The sequence below is a fragment of the Arachis ipaensis genome, chromosome B3 (assembly GCF_059453495.1).
Source record: "Arachis ipaensis isolate K30076 ecotype BB chromosome B3, ASM5945349v1, whole genome shotgun sequence".
Classification (NCBI taxonomy): Eukaryota; Viridiplantae; Streptophyta; class Magnoliopsida; order Fabales; family Fabaceae; genus Arachis; species Arachis ipaensis.
In genome coordinates this window covers 145,208,195-145,236,096 of record NC_142438.1, presented here as the reverse complement: position 1 = coordinate 145,236,096, position 27,902 = coordinate 145,208,195, and the positions used below count along the sequence as shown (strand labels likewise).

Genomic DNA, 27,902 nt, shown 5'->3' with positions numbered 1-27,902 from the left:
ACTACCTTAAACAAAAGAAGCGAGGCTTGGAATATAAAATGACATTCAAGTTTAATATGAGTAAAGCTTATGACAGGGTGGAGTGGCATTTTCTATGGTATCTTATGGAGAAGTTGGATTTTGAATCGAGATTCATTGACTGGATTCGTGAATTGATGACATTTGTTTCTTATTCTGTTGTTGTGGAAGGTCAACTCTATGATTTTTTTTAAATCAAATAGAGGCATCCGTCAAAGTGACCATTTATCCCCTTTTCAGTTCTTATTATGTGAAGAAGGACTTTCCTTCTTGTTACACAAAGCAGAGCAAAACAATCCCATTCGAAAAATTTAGATAAACAGAAGATGCTCAACTATAAATTACTTGCTATTTCGGTGATGATTCTATTCTATTCGGTAAAACCTTGGAAAATATTTGTGTCTCTATTCTAGAATTATTGGAATCTTATGAGAGTTTCAGTGGGCAAAGAATTAATCTTAATAAATTGGCCATGTTTTTCAGTAATAACACTCTGGTGTTGATTAGAATCTCCTTAGCAGTCCAACTAAATATTTCTCACATAGGTGCACAGACTAAATATTTGGGTTTACATTTCCTTGTCAACCGCTCTAAAAAAGCCATATTCAACCCAATCAAAGATAGGGTTTTTAAAACGACACAAGGATGGAAAATGTGCTTGTTATCTAATGGAGGAAGACAGGTATTACTCTGAGCAGTTGGTGAAGGCATATCAAATGGTGTGGATTAGCTAGGATAAGATGACTAGGCCTAAGAAAGAAGACGAGTCTAGTTTCAAAGATCTCAAAGCTAAAAATTTGGCTCTTTTGGGTAAACAGTGCTAAAAAATCACAACTCAATCTAACTCTCTTCTTTCTAGAATACTTAAAGGTAAATACTTCAGATTTAATTATATCCTTACAGCAGAAGTAGGAATCTTACCTTCTTAGAGTTGACAAAGTATTCTTGAAGGGATGCAATCGAGTTGTAGAGAAAAACATTAGTTAGAAAGTAAGTTCTGGCGATATCCAAATCTTCAATGAACCATGGCTCCCTCCTCCTTGCCCCTTCACTGTTCCACTATCTGCGGTACTACTATCAAATAGTTACCATCTGTTATGGGTGAAAGACCTATTTTTGTCAAATAAATAGTGGAACTAAACATTAATCTCAAATCTTTTTCCTCTAAATATTACTCCGCGAATCCTCTCCATAACTACAGGAGAAGGTGAAGACACAATTCAATAGGTGATGAACAGAGTAGAAACATATGATGTTGCATCAGGGTACAAGATTGCTTACCAATTTTACCATATTTTTATTGAATTTTGTCCGAACTTCATGCAACAGATACTAGTTTGGAGACATTTATGGAAACTGAAAATTCCTCACAAGATTTTGCTCTTTGCGTGAAAAATCCTCCATGATAAGCTTCCCATTCTGCTTCTCATCCACCAGCAGTTCCCATCCACTTTGGCAATTTGTTCAATCTGTAAGTCAGTTCCAGAATCACTCATGCACGGTCTATTTTTATGTGGAGACGCTAATTTAATGTGGAAGAAGAGTCTTTTACCTTACCTAATTTTAGACCCTAGATGTTCCTTGTTCTTCGATTTGTGGAGGGATTTGGTGTTACAAACTGATTTTCAGGGAACAAACTCTCATATAACTCGACTGATTTTGATTATAGCTTGGAATATTTGGAAGGAGAGGTGTCAGCGAGTCTTTGAGCATGTCAAGGAGCCTCAGTAGAAAATGCTAGCAAGTAGCAACATTGCTTAAGTTGAACCATGAGCTATCTATTTTGTCTTATGCATAATGTCCCAAAAAAATTTTTTTCTATTTACTTTTCTATGTTATTTTCTTCTTATAATTTCACCTGTTTGTGAATATTTGAAAATTCTCTTTTTTTATTTTTCTTGTCTTGTTGGATATTATATTTATTTTTCTGTTAAATAAAATATTATTATTATCTTTCAAAAAAAAATTCAACAAATTATTTGTATTTGTAGGGAAGAAAAAAATCTGATTTCTTTTTAATCAACCTAATCTATCAGTGATAAGAATATTTTAGAAAATTTAAATCCCTTAATAATGTAAATAATGTGATAGCATATATACACATAATTGAATAACAATGTAAGTTCTTTACTTGTTTTTTTATATAATAAACACATTTAAATTATACCATGATGTAATATATAAGTTATTTGAGTAATTAAATTTAATCAAATTAGTTTAATAACTTAATAATTAATAACTAAATAGTTTAGTTAAAGAAAAAAAAGAGATATAAGAGGAAGAAAATAATTTTAGTTAGACTTAATTATAAAAATAATTTATTCACTTAATATTTTTTAAGTTATATTGTAGTTTTAGTCTATTCCTTTACAGTTAACCTAGCTGATATTTACTTGTTATTGTCATTTGTGCAAACTTGTAATAGTAATAATCACATTTCTGTCAAAAAAAAAAAATAATAATCACATTGTCATATATTCTACTTCACCATGATTCTCTTACTATAATTGCTTTTGCATATTTTAGGCTGTACATAAACGTCGTACACATTTATTGCACAACTCATTTAGGTATTTTGGTATTTTGTTATGCTGTTAGGCTGCATTAGAGAAAGATAAAGACTAAATTAAACCTCTGTATTGTGCTTAAATGTAAAATATGCTAGACTAAACTATGTTTAAGTACCATATTTAGTTTAAGATAAATATCACGACTGAGAGGTAAATTTAAAATTTAAAAAATTAAATAAGAATATTTAAAAAAAATGTTACAAAAGTTTTAATTTCCATCCCTAAAAATTTCGGACACAATCCCTCTCCGAGTCCCAACTTTCAAACGCTACCTTATAGTCATCTAACATCTTGTTTGGAAGATCATCCCCAAAATTTTACCATCATATTTTAAATCAGAACTCTATATCTTAACATTTAATCAAACTTAGACCATCTTCAAACTTCTCATAAGCACATCTTTCATCTGAGCCTGTTCATGACACCACAAAACATTTGCCCATCCTTATGTTCCATGACAGGGCTTGACTTATCACCAGAAAATAAAATGAAAAACAAAATAAAATTAAGCTATAGTAACACATGAATCTTACCAATTGATTATTAACCATATGGTACACGAAAAACAAAAAATATAAGCTGCTGCTGCAACCAAAAAGGGAGAATTTAGCGTCTCCCAGATGCCACCGATTCGGCAGAAAAGAGATACTTTACTCGGGAAAGAACTGAATCATGTGCAGGATCATAAGGATGGTCTTTGGAAGGGATTTCCAGAATTGCAGGAACAGGCTTATTATAACTGTCAACCAGAAACCTTATCATATTTGCAACCTGCACAGTGAAAAAGTGTTGGATCTTCCCAGTGTGATCAAAATGGAGAAATAAAAGGGGCGAAAAAAAAAAAGGCTAGTCATAACCCAAGCTCGTAAGCAAAAATCAAGTGATTAAGGTGGCCAAACAATGAGCAAATGGCATTGAATACATTTTGACTCTCACATAGAATAATGGTTGAATGAAATTAAAATGGAACCAACAATAACAGTAACTGTGGAAACCAGGTTAATTAGGTATTTAAACCCACGGGAAAGACTTCTGAAAAGCAGGAAAACGGCATAGATAGTGCCACTTTGGTCAGCTGAATAAAAAGTACCATGATGTATAGCATTATTCATTGGGAAAATTGTTCAACCAAAAGTTCGTGCGTAAGTTTTGAAAACCTGCTGCAATGCATAAAATATAGGATTTATCATGAAAGAAGATATGACTTACGTATTGGCTAATCAGCACAATTGCAATATCCTCCCTTGTTGTGAATTCTTTGAATGCATCCTCAATTTGTTTGACAGTTGTTTCTGGAAACAAACCAAAGTGGCGAAACATAAACTTGGGTAAAATCAACTTGATTTAAAATTGACCATAAAGAAAGCAGGAAAACTAATCCTTAAGCCCACCCCCCACCCCCACCCCAACACACACAAAAAAAAAGACACACAACAAAACCTGAAAAAAGAAAAAAAGGTTTGACGCTTTCTTCTGTATTTTCTTCCTAATCTAGTTACAGGATATCTCCTACTAGTTAAATTGTACATAGTGAAATGATTTTCTATCAATAAAATTATTATAAATAAGAGCTTATAAGAAGATAGGCTTTGCTTTTTTTATTAAGGATCTAAGGAAGAAATTCATCTAGCTGAACACAAGCAAAATACAAGATAGTGGACAAGAGTTCCTCTATACAAGGGCAAAATAATTAAAAGTGTTATCTACAAAGCATAGCTTTCCAACTTCTCAAAGTGTCTCAGAGGGAAAGTCCTTTACAGAGATCATGAACTTTACAAAAGCTGTATTTTATAAGGTATCTATATATTAGAATCTAGAGTTAGTTAAACAGGTAGGAAGTCACTTCACCATGCACAAAGAACAATGTAAAATATAGTTCCATCACATACTTGAATCCACAATGAGATAATTTGTCTTTCTACGGATGTCAATGTTTCCCACTCCAGCCAACAGAAATCCAACAACAGTATCCTGTGTAAAATGTATTAGCCATCATAAACATGCAGGTTTCATAGAAGGGGGAGAAAATAAGCTTAAATATTAAAATACAATTTGACCCCTTCACACATCTTATGGCTTGTTTCCTCATATACACTAGCACCTTCAATCCACTGATTTTTTAATCAGTCTGAAGTCTGAACCATTCAACCATTCTTATACCTTTTGTTGTTCTATACCAGGAACAACATATTTTGTTATTTAATTTGCAGCGGTGCAAAATCATTTTATACAAATAGCAAAAAAGATCTCAAAAATATCGTGGAAACTCTTGTTGCAGACCTATAAACATATAATCAGGGTGATGACACTTAGAGAAAGACAACTAGAAAAACCCATCTTTGTTCTATCAATCCGCGTGAATGGGCCTTAATATACACATTTACTTCAATTGCTAACTTTTAGGCAATATGATCAGAATTCACAAGAAAACATGTATATGACATAAATTAGTCAGCATTCATGTTATTTAGAGATGAGAACGTTGAAGTTCACACACAGGCATACTATTTTCTCAGTTACAACTTGCAAACTGAAATAATAAGTTAGAGGAAGTGAATTCTATGTGTCAGCCAATAGGCTCGATAGCTATTTCAACCTTCACAACAGAAAATTTAATAATGTTTAGGAAAAATCTAAAAGGCATGCAACTTGAACAAGAACATAGCAGTTGTTATAAGGAAGAATGCGAGGCATTGCTACACTTTTACCTCATCTGCAATCATGGCAATAAGAGCTGAGTTTTTTGTAGGAATTTGAGCTCTGTTAGCCATTGGGGCCTGAAGATGACAAACAAGAAAAGATGGGAGATACTGTAAAATAGCAATAGTTTATTAGACACAGAGTACTTAGTATTGAACAATAACATGCAATTCATTCATAAAACATGTTATGCATAACAATATCATATTATACGATCATCACTGTGAGCCAATTTGGCATGCCCTTAAAACTTGGATGGAATCTTCAACAATAGATTTTTCATATAGATTAAAAATCCTCAATGTATTTTGTAATTCTCAGTCAAGCAGTGCTTTTGAACTGACAACAACAACAACAGATCTTACACGTGAGACATTTTGATCCCTAACTAGGTCATTTTTCTCTCAATAACAAACAGGGAAGCCAAAATAAATATGATCTATAATAAACTGAGAAACAGAATGCGAAGTGGAGAACCCTAAACGAAATATTGTGGAAGATCGAAGCACAACCAGCAATCCAGCATCAACATCAGAATAACTACACCGCAAAAAAATTTCAGCTCAGAATAAAGGAAAATTAGAACGAACCAGATCGGAAGGCCGGTAACTGGACGGTTGATGCGACAGAAAAGTTGAGAGGCGTGCGGCGGCGCAAGGCCAACAGCAACGGTTGGCGACGGGGGTAGGAAGGTGTGCGGGTGGTATGGAGCAACGATTAATGCGCTATTCCTATAATGGCCTCTCTTTCTCCAAGATGATCAGTCCAAAATTATGCATGTCAATTTGGTTTTTGAAATTTTTAACTTCTATTATTTTTTGGAGTTTAATGTAATAATGTTGATGTATGCCAGTTTAGCGAGAGCTTTCCATTATTATTGAGTAAGACATATATGATGGATTTTGTATTGAGGAGTGCTAGGGCAGCAATTTTTGTGTTTTGTATATTAATAGTGTTTTTAATGGTGTGAGATTAAATCCAATGGTGTGGGATCATTCAATTTTCTTTTGATGATTAAATGTTGGCCAATTTTTAAAAAAAGTTGCTGGTCCCTAGACTTTTTCTTTTTTATTTTCATGAATAAAATAAATGTAATAATTATTAAAATTATTGTAGAATAAATAAATAAAGAAGATATAATAAATATAAAAAGTGTAAATAAAATACTCTAATATTAATATTTACTAATATAATTATCTCATTATATATATATATATATATATATATATATATATATATATATATATATATATATATATATATATATATATCAGAGAGATATAGAAAGTGAAAGAATTTTTATTTGTTATTTTAGTGTACCTATGTACAATTATGTTTCAATGTTTCATTATTTATAGAAGTGAAATATTTACATTTTTAAACTTCTTTAATGTAATTCATTTTTGAGAATGTGTGAGCCGCCCATAATGAATGGACATCCACATTATAATCTTTATCACAACACTTTTTTTGAATGACCATTTAGGATTATGTCTCATTAAAACTTTAATAATGAAAAACCCAATGAAAAAAAAAGTTTTAGTGAAAGAAAAAGAGTACAAAATTCTTTGTGATGAGATTGTCTCATTAAAAACCTTGTCAAGAAAAACCCAATGAAAAAAAACTTGACCAAGAAAAAAAGAGTACAGTCTCCCCTCTTGTCGACATCATTTAATGTCTCGAAATCAGCGCATCCCAATCTCATGTACCAATCTTTCAAATGAGGATTTTGGGAGTGACTTTGTGAATAAATCTGCCAGATTGTCACTTGAACGGATCTGTTGGACATCAATTATCCCTTGATTTTGAAGATCTTGAGTAAAGAAGAATTTGGGAGAAATATGATTTGTTCTATCACCTTTAACGTATTCACCTTTAAGTTGAGCAATGCATGCTGTATTATCTTCAAACAGGACAGTTGGAGCTATCTTATAGTCAATTAGTCCACATGATGACAGAATATATTGAATCAAACTCATGAGTTACAAACACTCGCGACTTGCTTCATATATCGCTAGTATTTCAGCATGATTAGAGGATATTGCCGCTATCGTTTGTTTTGTGGACCTCCATGATATAGATGTACCACCATATGTGAACATGTATCTTATTTGAGATCTCCCTTTATGTGGATCAGACAAGTATCCTGCATCTGCCGTTCCATAGAGATATCGAAAAATTTGTTCGATTCCATTCCAATGTCTTCTGATTGGAGAGGAACTATATCTTGCTAGTAAATTCACAACAAATGATATATTGGGTCGTGTATTATTAACAAGATACATTAGCGCTCCAACGGCACTAAGATATGGTACTTCAGGATCAAATATATCTTCATTTTCTTCTTTAGGACGAAATTGATCATTTTCCACATCTAAAGATCTTACGATCATTAGGGTACTCAATGGATGTGACTTATCCATATAAAATATCTTCAAGATCTTTTCTGTGTATGTTGTTTGATGAATAAAGATCCCATCTTTTGTATGTTCGATCTGCAGGCCAAGATAAAATTTTGTCTTTTCAAGATCTTTCATCTCAAACTCTTCTTTTAGAGTTTTTTATAATTGTTGGAATCTCTTCAGGAATTCCAATGATATTTAAATCATCAACGTACACGGCAATTATAATGAATCTAGATGTAGATTTCTTTATGAAAACACATGGGCAGATATCATCATTCTTAAATCCGTTTTTGGCCGGATACTCAATAAGACAATTATACCACATTCGTTCAGATTGCTTTAGACCATATAAAGATCTTTGCAATTTGACTGAGTATAACCCTTGCGAATATTCATTGGATGGTTTAGATATCTTTAGTCTTTTAGGGACTTTCATATAGATATCACAATCTAATGAGCCGTATAAGTAGGCTATTACCACATCCATTAAATGCATATGTAATTTATGATATGCAGATAAACTGACCAAATAACGCAATGTTATTGCATCCACTATAGGGGAATATGTTTCTTCATAATCTATACCAGGCCATTATGAAAATCCTTGTGCCACAAGTCGAACTTTGTAGCGTACAACTTCATTTTTCTCATTTTGTTTTCTCACAAATACCCATCGGTATTCAACAGGTTTTACATCTTCTGGTGTACGGACTACAGGTCCAAAGACTTCACGTTTTGCAAGTGAGTCTAGCTCAGCTTTCATAGCTTCTTCCCATTTTGGCCAATCATTTCTTTGTCGACATTCTTCGACTGATCTTGGCTCAAGATCCTTGCTTTCATGCATGATATTTAATGCCACATTATATGAAAATATTTCATTGACAATTGTCTTATTTTGGTCCCATTTTTCTCCTGTAAAGACATAATTTATCGGGATCTCATCATTTTCATAATTTTCAAGTATCTGAACGTATTTTGACGTTAAAACTATATCAGAATTTTGGACAAATACAAGTGTCTTTACTATGTCTTTTTTCACAGGAATAGTATTTACCTATTTTCTTTTTCGAAAATTTTTGTCTTTGGAACCGATAGGCCTGCCACGCTTCTGGCGTGAATTGGTTTCAGTGGCTATTTGTCCGACTGGAACATCAATTCGAATTGAGACATTTTCCATTGTTATATAAGATTTGGTTATCCTCTTTGTATCAAAAAATGTATCAGGCAATTCATTTGCTATTCTTTGCAAATGTATAATCTTTTGAACTTCTAGTTCACATTCCCTTGATCGAGGATCCAAATGCATCAAGGATGATGCATTCCAATTAAGTTCCTTTTTAGGAAGCTTATTCTCTCCCCTTGATGTTCGAAATTTTGATTCATCAAAATAACAATTCGCAAATCGGGTTTTAAATATATCCCCAGTTTGTATCTCAAGATACCTTACTGTAGAAGGAGAATCATATCCAACATATATTTCTAATTTTCTTTGGGGTCCCATTTTTGTGTGAGAAGGTGGTGCAATAGGAACATATATTGCACACCCAAATATTCTTAAATAGAAAATATTTGGCTGCTGGCCAAAAGCTAATTGCATAGGAGAGAACTGATGGTAACTCGTTGGCTTCAAAGGAATAAGTGTTGCGGCATGTAAAATAGCATGCTCCCAAGTCGAAGTCGGGAGATTTGTTCTCATAAGTAAGGGTCTAGCAATTAATTGGAGGCGTTTAATAAGTGATTCTGCTAACTCATTTTGTGTGTGAACATGAGTTACTAGATGTTCAACACTTATTCCATTAGCCATACAATAAAAGCATCAAAGGCTTGGGAAGTAAATTCTTCAGGATTATCAAGACGAATTGCTTTGATTGGATTTTCTAAAAACTGTGCTTTTAATCGAATAATTTGAGCTAGTAATCTCGCAAACGCCAGGTTGCGAGAAGACAATAGACACACATGTGACCATCTCGAAGATGTGTCTACTAGGACCATAAAATATCTAAAAAATCCGCATAGTAGATGAATAAGTCTACATATATCGCCTTGAATTCTTTTTAGAAATTCAGGGGATTCAAATCCAATCTTTATTGGTGATGACCTTAAAATTAACTTTCCTTGAGAACATGCAGCACAACAAAATTCATTAGATTTAAGAATCTTCTGGTTCTTTAGTGACTGTCCATGGGAGTTTTCAATAATTTTCCGCATCATGGTTGTTCCCGGATGACCCAATCGGTCGTGCCAAATTATAAATTCATTTGGGCTGGTAAACTTCGGATTTACAATGGTATGTGATTCAATTGCACTAATCTTAGTATAATATAACCCATATGAGAATGAGGGTAACTTTTCTAATATAATATTTTTATTTAAAACATGAGTTGTGATACATAAGTACTCATGATTTTCCTCATTCATTGTTTCAATATGATATCCATTTCAGCGAATGTCTTTAAAACTCAATAAGTTCCTTAGAGAGTTAGTAGATAATAGTGCATTATTTATTATGAATTTTGTTCCTCCAAAAAACAAAATTATAACTCTTCCGGAGCCTTCGATCACATTGCCTGAGCCAATAATAGTATTAACATATTCTTTTTTTGGCACAAGACGAGTAAAATATATATCACTTTTGAAAATGGTGTGCGAACTTGCACTATCTGCAAGGCATACATCTTCATTATATATCCTTGCCATTTTTTTCAAAGATAAATAATAATAAAATGAGTAGTAATACATGCACACTCAAATTGACTTTTTGATTGGAATTATTTTTCTAAGAAACACTGTACATACTATCATATACTAAAATTTTATTATTATCACTATTATTAATATTATTATTAAAACTTGACACATTTAATGATTTCAAAATTCTTAAATATAAACATTAATATTTCATTATTTATATACATCATATTTGAAACTTAAATACATATAAAATAAAACTTAACAATAAATTTCTTACATTATCTATTTACATGAATACTTAACAATCTCACATATTAAACTATTCTATCATTGATCAAATGACCAATATTTCCTTTAGGATCCTCAAAAAAATCAAATACATCATAATGAGTGGTGGAATTTTCAGCATCATTTGGAACGAAATTCGTTTCCTTTTCTTTCGTCCTTTTTCAAAGATGTTTGATAAAGATCGACTAGGTGCCTTGGGGTACGACAGGTATGTGACCAATGGCCCTTTCCACCACAATAGAAACACATATCCTCTGTTGATTTATTTTGCCCATTGTTTCTTTCCTTATCCCACTTCTGGTGAGATCCTTTCTTGTGAATGTAATTCTTTCTCTTTCTATTATTTTTCTTGTTGCTAAAACCTTGCCATTTACCTCTTTTGGGGTAATGATTTGCTGCATTTGCTTCAGGAAATGAGGCGACGCCAGTTGGGCGTGCTTCATGATTTTTTAAGAGCAACTCATTGTTACGTTCAACAACAAGAAGGAAGGAAATTAATTCAGCATATTTTTTAAATCTTTTTTCTTGATACTGCTGTTGTAGGAGCACATTCGAGGCATAGAAGGTTGAAAAAGTTTTCTCTAATGTATCATTGTTAGTTATCTTTTTCCTACATAATTTCATTCATGAGGTGATTCGAAACATTGCTGAATTATATTCATTTATGGATTTAAAATACTATAGACGCAAGTGCGTCCATTCATATCGGGCTTGAGGAAGTATCACCGTCTTTTGATGATTATACCTTTTTTCAAGGTCTTTCCACATATCTGCAGGATCTTTTAATGTGAGATATTCATTTTTCAATCCTTCGTCAAGATGACGACGAAGAAAAATCATGGCTTTGGCTTTATCCTTTTGGGATGTATTATTTTCATCCTTAATGGTATCTCCAAGATCCATTGAATCAAGATAGATTTCAGCATTTAGTATCCATGATAAATAGTTGTTTTCAAATATATTAAGAGCATTAAATTCAAGATGAGAGAGTTTCGACATAATGAAAATTTGTTACCTGAGTCTTCCTAATATTTGATCAGAGTCTCGTGTTGATAACGTGTTATAAAATAAATAAATAAGGAAGATATAATAAATATAAAAAATGTAAATACAAGACTCTAGTATTAATATTTACCAATATATATATATCAACTTAAGACTCAGAGATATATAGAAAGAGAAGGAATTTTTATTTGTTATTGTAGCGTACGTATGTACATTTATGCTTCACTATTTATAGAGGTGAAATATTTACATTTTCAAACCTCTTTAATGTAATTTATTTTTGAGAATGTGTGAGCCGCCCATAATGAATGGGCATCCACATCATAATCCTTATCACAACAAAAATAAATAATTTTAAAATTTATTATCAAAATTCGTCACCCTCTCTTATCTTGTTTACACTGTGAACGAAATACGTGGAGGCTTATCTCGTTTACAGTGGAGGCTTATCTCGTTGACAGTGTAAATGAGATAAGTGTAAATGTATTTCGTTTACCGATACAATGAGACAATTTTCTATCAGTTATAAAAGGATGTCTAACCCTTGACATTCTCTACATTCATCTCATATCTTCTTCTGTCCCGTTTTTCTCACAAAAAGAAGGCAATAATGGCCAGTAATAGCGTATACATAGTTGTGTGTATTTATCCCAATTGTCGTATGAAAAATAATGACAATGGGGTGATATTTGAGTGTGAGAATCTTATTCTGTTGCACACTTAGCGTGTGAATTCGTTGTCCGAGTTGAAGAGTTTGATTTTGAGCAACCTTGGTGGCATAGAAACGAGGGAGGTCGGAATGGTGGGGTATAGGTTGCTGGCACCGTTGGGTAATGAAGTTTTTCGGTTTTGACTATTTCGGCTTCTAGGGGACGAGCATATGCGACTCATGTTCGACATCCATAGGAGAATCATGGTGGAGCAAGTGATGGAGCTTTCTGCCGAGGTTGGAGATGTTGGTGGTGGTGGTTCTGTACACTCGACCTATGTACAGGACGACCGACCTCTCGCACCACCACCCATTTATGTCGCCATTCCAGTGGAGGATATGGAGATGGGTGAGGAAGACTCTGACGAAGAGTACGCTGCCGATAGTGACGACAGTGATTCTTCTAAGCAGGGTGATGACAAGGAGTTTGTTTCAGAGACGCCCGCTTCTCCCAGAGGTTGAGGGCAGCCATTGAGAAGAACAGGGAAGGCATCTCGAAGATGCGTGTTACTCATTGTGATAGGCGGGCTTCCATGTTTATCGTGGAGGAGTTAGAGCCGTTCGAGGGTTGGTCGCACGGTTCCTTCCGTATCTGCCTTTCAACATGCAGTTCATCATGCAGAAGGTCGTAACAAGTTACAAATTGATAACTAAATAAAGATATAAACAGATGTTACCTCACAGTCATATGATACATGTAGATGGATCGCTCCGGTGGACACCACTGAGAAAATCTCTGGTATATCCAGGACATCAACAGCAGAGTGCAACCAGTGATGTTCGTGACGCCTTGGTGTGCCGCCGAGCACAATGACTGGTATGTCCAAGCCAGCACGGCCGAGCCCCAAGACAACGCCCAAAGTCCTCAAGAAATGGGAGCTAACGCAGATGGACCAAGTTGTTCGACTAGTCCGTCATCAGATATCCTCCGATCAGTAACATGATGTAGCATCTAGCGTACTGTCGGAGGGTCTTTAGACCGTCCGCAGGGGCATCTATCGGACATGATCCCGCAGCCATACAAGCTTCAGCGTGAATGACTCTTTCCTCTGCGCCGCCTGCTGTGGAGCCACCAGAGGCCTGGCACCCAGCAGCCGCTCCACCAACTACCACGTCTCCGTCTAGTACCACCTACCGAAGTCACGGAAGCACCCCCCCAATAGGGTCCCCGTGGGCGTATAGCCCTAGGTGGTACACCACATCCTACAGGGTGATAATGACCTCACCCCACGGGAGATGAAATGTGTGGGTCTTTGGACACCATCGCTCCACGAATGTCGTAATCAGGGCATAGTCGAATGTGAAATTCCTAAGGTACCATGTCGCCGAATCTAGCCTCCCTCAGATACGGGACGATGGCGTCGAGTGGAGGAAGGGTATGACTTACTCGTCGCGGTAATAGAAGGCGAGGTCTCTGAAGAAAAAATATATGTTCACATTTATCTATAAGTAATTTTAAAACGTTTATTGGTTTTTTTAAGTTTAACGGTCCTTATAATATCACTCAATTTTTAAATAGGTTTCTATATTTTTTTACTAAATTCCTACACTGTTTTAAGTTTTGTAATTAGATCTTTTCAGTATAAAAAATATTAAAGTTAAATAAATACTTTTTTATAAATTATAGATTTTATAATTAAGAACATAATTAGATATTTAGTTACATATTTTTCAAAAAAAATATTATTCTGTTAGTTTTAATATATTTAACATAAAAAAATTTAATTATAAAATTAAAAGGAGTATAATAACTAAATTAAAAAATAATAAAAAATCTAATTATAAATTTGTCGAAACTAAAAGAAATAAAATAGAATTCTAAATTAATAATTATGTAGTAACAACCTAACACAGGTGAAATAAAGAGAGTTACAAATTTCTACCAGTGACATATTCCTCACTATACAAACAATATTCTAGTTCTTTACGACTATCCTAACTATGGCTACATACACACATATATCTATATGGGACTGCATAAAATTCCACGAAGCAGAACTAACCGTAAAGTCGGCTGTCCCGGCGTAATGCGAAGTCTCGTTCATCCTGTTGATGTCTCCATCGTTACCAGCTGCGCGCACTATTGTCGTATTTATCGATTGTATGGTCAGAAAGGGGTAAAAAAGAGAAAAAAAAAGTGGCTAAAAAGTTCAAATTGGTGCCCGATCAAACGCTGTTAACGAGTTGTATATATAGTCGTCGCCCTCTCTTATCCCGTTTACACTGTGAACGAGATAAGAGAGGGTGATGGATTTCGGTAATAAATTTTTAAATTATTTATTTCAGTAATTATTATATTTATTTTATTTATTAAAATAAAAAATCCCATATATGATTAGATAATTTCGTAAGTAATAGGTTTAAAAAATTAGTTATTTTTAATTTTTTATTGATATATTTTTTTAATGAATAACGGGATTAAATGTTTAGAAAATTTTTATTAATATAATTGATTGTTTATATAACAATTTTTTATAATGATAAGTGCATAAAATTTAAATTGTTATTGATGTTTGTAGAGTAAATAGTTAAATTGAACCCTGAAAGATTATTCGATCTCCAAATTAATCTCCAAAAGATTAAATTAATCAAAATTGTCTTCGAAAGATTTAAAATCAATTACGTTAGTCTTTCTGTCTATTCTGTCACTAATAACATTAAGTTTTGCATGCGTGGCGCGTTAGTTTTTTTTGTCAAGATTCAAGCCCACAAATGGGCCTAAACCATTAGAAAATCATAGCCTAACCCACCAACCCGACCCGGCGATCACATACTCTCCTCCTCTATGCGTCTCAGCCTCCATGCCGGTTTCAATAGCTGTTGCCTCCATTAGTTGCAGCGACTGTTCTATTTCATCAGTCAATGCCTCAGCTTCACTAAAGCTATAATTGCTAAGGATCTTATTTACATCCATGTCACTATGATCATCAATATCATCCCTTGAGCTATTCACCTTGCTCTCCTTACTTGCCCCAACTTCAAACTCAACAACACCATCCCGATTGTGATGAAAACCACTACTCTTATAGGCACCATCATCATCAGCACCATCACGAGCACCACCACCATCAACACCATCAACAGGGATAGAAAGCTCAACCTTGTCACCACTCATGCACCTTGTTTGCTTGCAAGATGCTTTGCCTTGATTTTCCGTGATGCAAATATAGCCGCTAATTATTTTTGTGTCTTGGGTCAGGTCAAACAAAGACCCAACTCGGAAGAGTACACAACCCGGATTGACAGCACGGTGATTCGGCTTATCCTCCTTCAGAGTTCTCATGCACCGCTGCATGCCTCCATTGGTGAAGAGAATCTGATCACAGTTCCTGCTCCGATGCCACCATTGCCATATCCTCCGCTAGCCTAGCCTCACGATACTGCTGAGCTATAGATCATTTTATTAATCCAGATTGATGTGCCACGGCTGCTGCCATCAATCTGGTGGTGTGCTCACGACTGCTTGGCTATTTCTGGCATTGCCTCCACTACTGGTTCATGCTACCACTGTTGCTCGCTACGAGGGCTGTGTTCCTTCTGGGTTGATGAACGCTCGTTCTCTCTAGCATGAGTCTCGTCCACCTCGTGAATTAGAATAGATTCTCCAATAAGACTGTGATTAGGGAGATCTCTCTCGAGTTCTGTTTGATGTCTTATTTTTATCTTTTGTTTTTTTTCTTGTTTTGTTTCTTTTTCTTTTTGTAACTAATCACAAAAAAAGATATTTAAGGTTGTTTTACAAATATAAAGAATTTTGTTAGTCATGAGTAAATATATCATAATAAGTTGGACCACATTATAAATACTTTAAGCAGCTCCATCTCATGAAACTTTTTTGAAAGCTCCATCAAATACTTTGCCTAGATCCTTAACTGCTTCAATAAGAGACGAAGAACCATGTTTTTGCAAATCTCTTCAGTTGAGAAAGTTCATCACCATGGTGTCACACTCAACTTCAATATTTAAGAACCCAAGACTCTCAGCTAGCTTCAAGCTCGTATAAACTAATAAAATTATAAAAGAATAAGAAAAGAAAAGATGAAGAATTTTTATTGTGTTTAATATAGAGAATAATGCTACCTATTCATACTAAATTGATCATGAATTTTTAAAATAGCTAAAACAATCAAATTTTCTAGATGATTCCGTTAGAGAAAGATAAGCATAACAAATTTAGTAAAGGATAAGCATAACAAACTTTTGAAAGATGAGATAGGATAAAGATAAGATAAGAATAAGCGGTTTAATACGCCCCTGCAAGCTGGTGGATAGAAGTGTCAATAATCCACAGCTTGGATAATTTTCGATGAAAAGGTTGAGGAAGACGCATGCAGCGTGGTGATGCAGAGCAAGACGCGTACGTGCTGCGTGGTGATGCAGAGAAAGAGAAAGGCACGACGGAGCTAGGGCTGCCGGTTGCAAAAACAAAGAAAGAGATGATGTGTTTGAGGGAGAGAGAGCAAGCAGCGATCTTTAGAGAGCGCGTAGAACGTGGTAAGAGTGCTGACGGAACTACTTAAACAGAATGCAAAAGGAAGAAGAAAGCGCAGACAAAATTGTTGGAAGAAGGAAGTGCAGACAGAACTGTCAGAAGAAGGAAGCGCAGACGGAACTGTCGGAAGAAAGAAGTGCAGACGAAACTGGCGAAAGAAGGAAGTGCAGGAAGTACAGACGGAACTGATAGGCAGACAAAACTGCCGGAAAAAAGTCCATATTTATTTTTGGAAATTTGGCCATAGTGATTAGTGAATGATCTATTCCATGAATGGTAGTTGTTTCTTGTTAGAACAGGAGTAACTAAGACTGAGGTAAGATTTTCACTTAGATAGATATAATAGAGATTGGTTTGATCGTGAGCTAGATTGGAAGATTAATTATTCAATGTGGGATGGGATTGAAACTATGATAAAGGGGGGTTGAAACTATGACAAAAATATGAAAAGGAAGTACGGTGGTTTATTACCAGAAAAATAACAGCTTATCCTCCTTAAGGAGGATACCATGACTTTGATACCATAATAAAATTGTGAAAGACTAAGAAAAGAAAGATAAAAAAAAATTTATTGTGTCTAATATAAAGAACAATACTACCTATTTATATTAAATTGGTTATAAATTTTTAAAATAATTAAAACAATCAAATTTTCTAGATGATTCTGTTAGAAAAAGATAAGTATAAAAAACTTTAAAAAAGTATAAGCATAACAAACTTCTGAAAAATAAGATAGGATAAAGATAAGATAAGATCAAATAGTTTAATATAAACTCCCCACAATTTAGCCATATTAACGGTGGAAAACCCTATATTAGCACCCCCACAAGCACCATTATTGTTTGAGCTCAAAACTGAACCGCCACAATTAATCTTAACGGGTCTTCTTTGCTGCCGTTAAGGTAGGATTCTCGTGCGGGTAGGGTAGGATGCGGGTTGAGCTTCAACCCTATTCAATTAACGTGCACCCTATATATGTATATGTTATATACTTATATAAAAATATATTTTAAGTTGATATTGAACCAAAGACCTCTCACTAAATGTAAAAGATTCTTAGCCACTAAAAAAAGATCATTAATTGATAATTTAATACTTTTTTTTATATAAAAGTCAATTTTATTTTAAATTATTATCAAGTTATATAATAATATTACATCTTTTGTATAATCTACGGATTGAATTGGATATACACAGATTAAGATGATTAGAATTAGAGTTGGGATATTTTTAACCCGCAAATAGAATAAAATTAAATTTATATAAAAATATCGATCCATAGATAAAATTAGAGTTAAATCCAAACCCTATACTACCAATTCCATGATGACTCCTAACTGCCGTCTTCATTCCTCTAAACCCATCCTCATTATCGTACTTTTCATTCACAATGCTGTATATATATTAAATAGAAATACACAATGCTTAGATTATAAAAGAGTTAATACTCAAAATCGTCCTCGAAAGATACCTCGATCTCCATATTAGTCCCCGAAAGATAAAGTTAATCAAAAGAGTCCCCGAAAGTTACACGAGTTAATCAGGTTCGTCCTTCCGTCAATTTGCTTGATGACATGGCTAACGTCTGCTCACGTGGCACGTTAACTTCCATGCTGGCAGAGAAGGAATACGACGCCGTTTTAAGGGAATGTCCAGATAGACATGAATCGGCGTCGTTTCGTGGAGATAGTGGATTCAAAACGTTGCAGAGTGGAGTCACCCTCTTCCATAACGAGTATCTCCACGTTTGGCTCCAAAATTGTTTCGTCTCCGTCAAGCCATGCCCTAACCCCTTCACGTTGCATTCGAACATCGCCATCGACGTTTGTCCTCGTTGGCTGACGATCAAAGCCGAGTAGCTGTAGGTACTGAGAAGAGCGGTCGTCAGCTGTTAGCAACATTGTTTGTGGAAGAAGCAAGCGTGACGGTTAGAGGTAAGCATTAAAGTTTTTTCCTTTTTTTTGAAGTCAGTTTGTAGGCTGATGTGTTAGGGGTGGCGTTCTGTATATCTCTGTCTTTAGGGGTAGGGGTTTGTGTGAGTGTTGTTTAAGGTTAGAATACATTGCTTTGAATGCCGTTGTGATGATATTGTGTTATGGGTGTTTGATGTTAATGGGAGTTAGTTTTCGTTGTTGCATGTTTGTTTTGGGGTTAGGGTTTCTTATGTTATGATTGAGAATAGGCAGTTGCAATCTGTGTGGGCTAAGGAGGTTTTCTTGTTTCTGCTTGTAGATGGAAGGTCCTCCGATGACCTTTGTGTTTCACCATGGGGGACTGTTTAAGAAGAATGCTGAAGGAGATATGGTATACGAACCCGATAATACAGAGGTGCTGATGGGGGTTGAAGGAGACACGCTTGACGTCTTCTTTGTAAGGGGTTATTATAGGGAGTTGGGTTACATTGAAGCTGGAAGTTGTTGGTGGAAAGATCCTGGAGTTCCTCTTTCATCAGGGTTGAGAAGCTTGGTCACAGACGCAGACTTGGTTGCCATGTGCAGGGATTGCAGGAGAAACCACAATCTGATCAATATCTACCTGGAGCATTGTATCTCTCAGCCTTGTATAGTAGACCAGATTGAGGATGAAGTAGTGAATGTGGAAGCAGCAGGGTTGAAACAGGGGAAGTGCAGCTCCCAACCTGTGAAGAAACCCACAAGAATTGATCCTCAGTCCCAGAAGCAAACCTGTCACCCCAACAGAACAACCTCACAGCCCAAGTCACAGCCCAAGTCACAGCCCTATCAGATGCATGTATTGCAGTGAGATAGGACACAACAAGCGAAGCTGCGCAAAGAAGAAAGCAACTGAAGCTGAGGAGCATGCTAGGCAGCTGCAGCTGCAACTAGCTCTGGTTGCCCCTGCTGCAGAAGGGGCTGCCCCTGAAGCAACTACTGTCCCAGCTGAACCTAATCCAGCTGCAGCACCAACACAGACCCCGACAATTATTGATGTTAGCCAGTGTGACAGTATACCACCAACACAAGAAACACAACAGGTAATCAGCCATATGTGATTCATTTTAAACATTAGCTATTTCATAACTCTCATTTATTTAATAAGCTAAATCTAAATCTAGATGTACCATTAATTTGTGTAGGAACAACTCGCTGCTAGGCCATCGAAGCTAAAGGTCATTAAAGGGAAAGCCAGAATTCAGTCGTCTCCCAAAGCTACTGTAGCCGCACCAGTTGCTATCTCTGCTGAGACAATCAAGGGGACTAGTTTAGCCACTGCTAAAAAACTGGCTGACTTTATGACCTTCGTTCCTACTCCGGCCTTCAAGCCCCCAAGAAAGACTGATAAACAACTTTGATTAGTGTTGAATTGTATTGTCGTTGAACTCGTTTTTTTGTGTGAGGATACTTTCTGTTATTTTGCACAGGGCAGTTGGAGTGACATTATGTACATTTTGGTTATCTATGTCAATGCAAGTTGTACTATGCCCTTTTATTTTGGTCTAGGATACTTTTTAGGTTATGTATCCTCATGTAAAAGCTTATGACTTTGATCTGGTCTGTTTTATGTTTACATTATCTACTCAATGTTTAACACTACTTTCACTACTGATTATGTCCATTCCTTAGTACATGTTACTTTAATAGTCAACCGAATTGGTTTGGAACCTTTCAATTGGATTGTGTTGTCTTCATATAAAACAACCAAATGAAACATCTATTCTCATTCAATGGATTCATCTCATTACACCATCAAGTGTTTGGAATTTGCTTTACTTGGAACGACACAACAAACTACAAACAATCACATTAAGCACAACTACCACAAACAGGAAAACTATTAACATTTTCAATGCTTTTACTTCAGCTTCCAAGCTGCCCAGTCTCCATGCCACCTTCAACCTCCATTCATCACAGTCACTATCAACCTGCAGCTCAGCCCCATAATCTTTCTTCGTTGCACCTTGGCCCATCCCTTCATACTCATCATCCTCAACCCACTTAAAGTAGTTGCAGTGACTGCCCTTCTGAAAATTCAGAAATCACAAAACAAAAAATCAAACAAAATTCCAACACACAAAACAACATCAAAAACCCTTAAAATCTTACACCACACTCACCCGGTACCTTGGACATGCACGAAATAGTCTATCTGGGTTCTCCGCTGTCCCAGACTTTCTTATCGCAGCCTTCAACCCACAGAAACATGATTCCTCATGGGGTTTCCTCCGGCTTCGCATTGAGGCGCTGGAACCATTACTCCCGTTCGAGAACAACGACACACCGCCACCACGGCCTCCATTTCCGGCCTCCATCGTTGCCCCAAACCACCAACTTGAACACGAACCCAGCTATATGGCCATCTGATTGATGAAGACGACCTATTTATCGTGGAATTTAGGATTAGGTTTCAAACACTTAGGGACTCATTTGAACTGTTTTCTCAAACTTACCTTGTCAGCAACACGTCATCACACGTGGGCCTCTTCCACGTTGGAGGCTAACCACACACATCAGCAACAGTTAGCCAGGTCACCAACGCAGTTAACGGAAGGACAAACGTGATTAACTTGTGTAACTTTCGGAGACTCTTTTGATTAACTTTATCTTTCGGGGACTAATATGGAGATCGAGGTATCTTTCGAAGACGATTTTGAGTATTAACTCGATTATAAAATAAAGACTAAACCAAATTGATTTTAAGAACTAAAATTAAAATAAGATTGATAAATAAATAAAGATTCGAGTAAGTATTAAATCTACGGAAAAAAAAGATACAATAATCAAATGGAAATTTTAGGTGAAACTGAAAATTTTTAAAAAGTTTTAAAATATATCAATATATTAATATTTTAAAAAATTTTAATTATTAATCTTAATTATATATATATATATATATATATATATATATATATATATATATATATATATTATAATTAAGATAAACCAGTATAACAATACACTTGGAAAGTTTTCAAATCGTTGAAGTGAATTTGATATTTTCATCTCCGTATATTAATATATTATGTAAGATAATAGACTATGTAAATTATTCATATATAGTTGAAAACTACAGAACACATGAGTAGAGGTGAAAACAGGTCAAATCAGGTCAAATTTTATTCTTAATAAACTTGGTTTGAACCTGATCTGCAGTCTATTAGTTATAAATTTTTTTTAAAGTACTAAGTCTGGCCTGGTCTGAAGTCTGTTAAAAAGTTTGTTAATTTTTTTTTATAAAAATAAAAATATTACTTAAAAAAATATTTTTTAATAAATATATTTATATATAAAATATTATATTTAATATTTATAAGAATTTTTAAATTTTAAAGTATTTAAAATATATAAATTATTTATAATTAAATATAATAAATTTAAAATATCTTATTATTTTGTTAATAATAAAAAAAATTATTTATATATATAATTATATATTAAAAGGCCCAAACAAGCCTGACAGGCTAGACTAATTAGTGAGTCTGAACCTAACTTATTAATTTTTTTTCGAGTTAATTTTTTTAAAAAGATGTTATAGAAAAATAAGAATAATTTTATATTTAAATATTTCATAAAAAATATTTTTATTTATTAATTATATTTAAATATAATAATATAAAAATATTTTTTATTTTTCTAATATTATTAATTTTATTATTAAAAATTTAACAAATACATTAAAAATAAAAGAAATTTATTAAAAAATATTTTTTATTATCATCTAATGACATCTAAACAAATACTTAGTGCTTGTTTGGGCACTATTAAATCGATAAAAAAAGATATTTTTTCAATGAAAAGATTTTTTTTATTTTTTAGTGTGTTTGACAAATTTCTAATAGTAAAATTAAAAGCACTAGAAAAAAAACATCTTTTTTGAGATGTTATAATTTACATTTTTTTCTAAAAAAAAAATTTTCCTTAAAAAAATGATATTTTTCACATAATAAATTAACAAAAAGTACTTTTATCTCATTTTATCCAAACATAATTGATAAATAAAAAGATATTTTTACTTGAGATATTCAAACATAAAATCACTTTTACTTTTATAAAAAATCTTCTAAAAAATTATCATTAAAAAAAAAGACCTTTTTCAAAAATGGCATCTAGTGCTTATTTGGGTGCAATTATTTTGATAAAAAAGATCTTTTTTTTAACGTATTTGGCAAAGTTCTAATAATAAAAGTAAAAGTATTAAAAAATAAAAAAACATCTTTTTTGAGAAAATACAATTTACATCTTTTTTTAAACGATATTTTTTCTTTAAAAAAAATATTTTTTACATAATAAATAAACAAAAAATACTTTTATATTGTTATACCCAAACATAATTAATAAATAAAAAAATATTTTTATATGAGATATCCAAATATAAAATTATTTTTATTTTTTTATAAAATCTTTAAAAAAAATAACTCAAAAAAAAATATTTTCTTAAAAACTCATCTAAACAACCCCTAAATTCCCTTCTCCGCGAAGGGTATCCCATAGTTCATCGAGGTAATAATACTTATTATTAATTAATGATACTGGAAAAAAAAATTCATCATGAACCATATGGGAATAACAATATTAAATTCAAGAACGTATCAAGAATAACAAAATAATTTAGGAAAAATCACTTCTAAGAACCGTTAAGATTGGTCAATTAATAAAAAGGATAATTTAAATTAAAATTATTAAAAAGAATCTACTTAAATGATATTTAATTATTTAGAGAGAAGAATTATCAAATCGTCATTATTGTTGATTGAAGATTGAACAATTCTTTTTAAAAAGATTATTTCTCTAAAAATGATTAGTCTTGATTCTTGAACGATGAATATAAATAGTCTTAATAATAGTTTTGCCTAAATATATTATTTTTAGTGGTTAATTTTTTTTTTACATATTTTGAAATGAATAGAATATTTTATTTTAAAAAATTGATCTCCTATGTACACTTCTCGCTAAGAAATATTTTGCACCCATATATCTCTTATGAAATTTCTGCCGAATCAGATCAACAAATTAAATTGGATTAGAATTTGTGAATAATTTAATTCTGGGATAACCAAAAATTAAATAAATAAAAAGAAAGAAAAGAAAGAAAGGCGTGCCATGTCACTTGACAGTGATGAGTCACAAGAGCAAGAATTACTACAGATAGATACGGTGCCCGTCAAAAATAAAAAGAATAAAAACACAGTCTTTTTTTTTTAAATTAAAATAAAAGAATCTTTAATTCCAAGAAAAAAAATTATTCTATCTTTAATAGAATATTTATTTTTAAATTAAAGATTTTTTTTATTTTAATTTAGAAAAAAATCCCAGAGTAGCGCTATTTAAAAATAAATAGATAACAAATCTTCGCAAACAAGTAGTATTTATAAAATTAGAAAATGCATAGATAATAAAGTAGATGTAGTTCGTGATTCTTTATATATTCCATCCTATAATAAAACACAAGTCTCATTAAAAATTTTCAAGATCAAACAATTTGTGTTCTCTTATTCAAAACGAGATGGTGGGGATGAAGAAAGTTAGTGTGCACATGAGGAAAGGTGCCAAGACGGGAGAGAGAAAGAAAGGTAACTATATCACATGAATTGTGATCTAATTCTTCATAAATTTATCCTTTTATTACTTAATTTCGTATCCTAGTCTTGACTTTTTTTTACTCTTTCAAGAAGTTTTATACTAAAAAATAAGTTGAAATTACTGGTTCCTAGCATTCTTTTTTTTTTTTTTTAACTAAAAATATGAAGATTCAAACTCGCAACCTCTTAAATGAGTACGAAGAAATTATGTCATTTGAGCTATTATTTGTTGGGCATTCCTCTTATTTTAATATAAAGGTAAAGGAAGATATGATGAAGTTGATAACGATGAAGATCATGTGTTGCCACAGCGTGCGTTTGCCCCGTTTCGTGCTCCAATGACAACTTTCTCATGTTTGATGCAACACTTGGAACACAAAAAGTATGTGGCTTTTTTTTTTTCTTTTTTTAAACAAAAATTATTTTATATGGTACGTTTGTATTTTTGATATGGTTATTGTAACTTTTTTGCTTTCTTTCATTATTGAAGGGCTTCTTTTAGAGAGGAAGGATTAGCGGCTTTTATTAAAATCTTTAACGAAGGAAATCAAGACAGTATTTTAGAAAAATGGTAAGGCTATATACTATTAAATTGTTCAATTTTCTTAAATAGATTTAAATTTATTAATGAGTGTTTTTTTTTTCCAGCTTCGTTACTTACCTGTACCAAGTTTTGAATTGCCTTAAAAAAGGTTTGACTAAAGAGAAACAATTGGCTTCTCAAGCTCTTGGTTCGTCTTAAATTCTTCAAATTTAATAGGCTAATTGACTTTTATTTTTCTTAGGCAATAACTATAACCTAACTTGATATTTTTAATTTCAGGGTTAATGGCAATAACAGCTTTTGAAACTGATAATGCAGAAGAAATATACGTATACACAATTTCTTTAGTTACTGAACTAGTGCAAACTCCTAACAAGGTACTTTAGGATACAATCTCATAATATTTTTAAGTTATTAATAAATAAATATAACAGAAAATGATAAATTCTCTCATGTGTGTATTCTATCGACCGCTCAGTATAACGGGAGTCACGTTTGATTTTTTCATTGAGTTTGACAGATCCAAGTGAACATAAGAGATCAATATGTCCAAATTTTAAAAATATTAAGGATTTAAATATCAACTGATCAAAAGGTCAACGACCTATTTATCTTTTTCTCTAAATATAAATATATGAAAAGATGTTCGAAATTTAACAAAATCCTAATCTTTTCCATGCAGAGTTTGGAACCATGCGGCTTTATTGCTCTTATAGAGTGTTTGACCATAGTCACATCTTTCTGCGCAAGCAATTCAAAGCAAATTCAAGAAGTCATGCAAGTGATTTGGGAATATATCTGTCCTAAATCCAAACTTGCTGTAAATACTTCGCTTAATTAATCCTTAGTTAATGTTTTATTAATTTAAGTATGATCTGTTTTGTATATATTTATTATTACTTACTTACGAATCTTTTCTTTTCTTTCTTTTTGTTTTTTCAGGCACTTAAAAACCAAGCCTATGCTGCTAATCTATCAAAATTGATTTATGCTTGGTTGTTCTTACTTACAAAAGTAGATAGCTGGGAAATTATATATGGTCATTGGCAAGGGTGAGTACATTAACTTTTTGTCTTATATAAAAGTTTAATTTTAATGCATAAAAAATTATATTTTGTTGATATAATAATATATAATTAGATAAATTTAAAAATTATATTTTTAATAATGTGATAATACTTAATTAAATGTTTGTGTAAAATTCTTGGGTGCATGAAAGTTAAATTCTCAATGTGATCTTAATTGTTACAATTTATAAATGACAGGAAAATATACATAGTACAACTTTGCGACTAATTATCCAATATTAAAATTCATAAAATTGCTATTTATTTTGAAAATAAAAGAAATTGGTTAATGTTTAACTTTGCTTTAATTTACGATTCTTGATGCAGGGCAATTTGTCAATTCTTATCTTTACTCAAAGAAGATGCAACTTGCGTTGTTGCCGGTGAAGCATTAGCTTTGATATTTGACTGCGATAAAATTGATAAGTTTTTTGTTAAAACTGAAGAATTATTATTAGAGTCTTACGATGGATTAAGAAAATATATTAAAGACATCATTTTGAAGCAACTAGAGAGCACTTCATTGGAAGCTAAAACTGCACTTCCTCTTAAACAAATGTTCAACAATGCTGCTAGAGCCTATTGGGACGTCTTAATGTACTTTAAGGAAGATAAATGTCCAAAATATTATGAAAGATTTGATGGACAAAAATTAATTCTATCATCATGGTCTTCAATTATACAGGTATATTGTTGTTTGTTTTTCATTTCTCTAATCAATCTAATATGTTTTTAATTTTGATTTATTTCTAACACTTTTTTTCCTTTTATGAATAGCTCAAGTTTCTCAAGAATTTTCTGGGAGAAGAAAATTTTTCAAATTATATGCTGGTTAGCTTTTTAAAAAATTAATAAATTATTAATAAAGATAAATTATTTATTATCAAATATTTAAATTTTTCTATCGTTGTTATATTAGGGAAATAAAGTCATCCAGCAATTATTTACATTTATACCGTACCATGAAGAGGAAGATACTCCATGCCTCTATGAACCTACTTTAGAAAAGGTTAACAAAATAAATTTTGTTTTTGTTGGATAAACTCAATTTCTTAGTTTACTAATATTTTACTTAATTTCTAACAGGTTGAAGCAAGGGTATATATTCCTGGTACTCGAGAGAAAGATCCTGAGCTGTTAACAAAAAGTGAAATAAAGAAAGAGCGAGAACAAGTATAGCTAAGCTTCTTTTTTTTTTTTTGTTGTGTGTATCTTTTTATTTATGTGTATATTTATGTTATTTTATTATTTCATGATTCATCTTGTAGATAAAGTCAATTATTGATAGATCAAAGACCAAACTTATGAATAAAAGGCGCATATTTGCAGAGGTGATGATTTTTCCCCACCTTGTGTGATCTTTTAATTATATATAAAAATATGTTTAATTAACTAATTTATACTTAAATTTATTTTGTCTCAGGAGAGGAAAGGCAAAGTGTATTGCAATGAAGTTGAATAGTAATTCTCTTAGAACTACTTTCTTTTTCCTAATCCATATTAATTTTTGTACATGATTAACTTTGAAAATCCATTTGATTTTCAGTTATTGAGTATTATTAAATTCGTAATTTTTTATGTTTATCTTTTAATGTGACCTTCATATGCATTAAAACATATATAATTAGATAAAATATACAAATGTTAAGTAAATAATAATTTTTTTATATTTATTTTGTATTTCAAGTAATACGAATAACTGATTTTTCGAAAAAAAAATATTGACTTTTAAATAATAGACTACAAAAAATGAAAATTTACCTGTTTAATAAAAGGGCAACTCTTGTTTTTGTTGCATAAGTGATTCACATTTCAATGAGTGCGCAAATGATGAATATGCAAATCAATTTAATTTTCCAAAAATAAATAATAGAAT

General features: G+C 32.7%; 2 protein-coding genes across 3 annotated transcripts; one reads left to right on the top strand and one right to left on the bottom strand.

Annotated features, from left to right (window-relative positions):
• Positions 1–2,916: 2,916 nt before the first annotated feature.
• On the bottom strand, positions 2,917–6,140 carry LOC107632118 (V-type proton ATPase subunit F). 2 transcript variants are annotated; one of them, XM_016335778.3, is made up of 5 exons: positions 5,879–6,140; positions 5,297–5,398; positions 4,478–4,559; positions 3,798–3,880; positions 2,917–3,359 (listed from the first exon to the last, which is right to left on the bottom strand). In XM_016335778.3, the coding sequence occupies exons 2-5, from the start codon at positions 5,357–5,359 to the stop codon at positions 3,195–3,197; spliced, it is 393 nt and encodes a 130-aa protein (XP_016191264.1). In that variant the 5' UTR covers positions 5,360–5,398; positions 5,879–6,140; the 3' UTR covers positions 2,917–3,194. The 2 variants fall into 2 exon arrangements, with proteins under 2 accessions (XP_016191264.1, XP_016191262.1); XM_016335776.3 differs by having other exon boundaries at positions 5,297–5,365; positions 5,879–6,098.
• An 18,199-nt stretch (positions 6,141–24,339) lies between these two features.
• On the top strand, positions 24,340–27,488 carry LOC107634023 (uncharacterized). The gene is made up of 13 exons (XM_088510238.1): positions 24,340–24,406; positions 24,674–24,797; positions 24,906–24,986; positions 25,064–25,146; positions 25,239–25,336; positions 25,642–25,779; positions 25,902–26,011; positions 26,354–26,711; positions 26,804–26,857; positions 26,946–27,035; positions 27,113–27,199; positions 27,295–27,357; positions 27,450–27,488. The coding sequence occupies exons 1-13, from the start codon at positions 24,340–24,342 to the stop codon at positions 27,486–27,488; spliced, it is 1,392 nt and encodes a 463-aa protein (XP_088366364.1).
• Positions 27,489–27,902: the final 414 nt, after the last annotated feature.

Coding starts and splice junctions, on each gene's coding strand:
- LOC107632118 (XM_016335778.3), bottom strand. CDS start 5,359: ATGGCTAACAGAGCTCAAATTCCTACAAAAAACTCAGCTCTTATTGCC. Junction 4,560..5,296: donor TTGCCATGATTGCAGATGAG/GTAAAAGTGTAG, acceptor CATTTTACACAG/GATACTGTTGTTGGATTTCT. Junction 3,881..4,477: donor TTATCTCATTGTGGATTCAA/GTATGTGATGGA, acceptor GTTTGTTTCCAG/AAACAACTGTCAAACAAATT.
- LOC107634023 (XM_088510238.1), top strand. CDS start 24,340: ATGGTGGGGATGAAGAAAGTTAGTGTGCACATGAGGAAAGGTGCCAAG. Junction 24,407..24,673: donor GACGGGAGAGAGAAAGAAAG/GTAACTATATCA, acceptor TTTAATATAAAG/GTAAAGGAAGATATGATGAA. Junction 26,712..26,803: donor CATGGTCTTCAATTATACAG/GTATATTGTTGT, acceptor TTTTATGAATAG/CTCAAGTTTCTCAAGAATTT.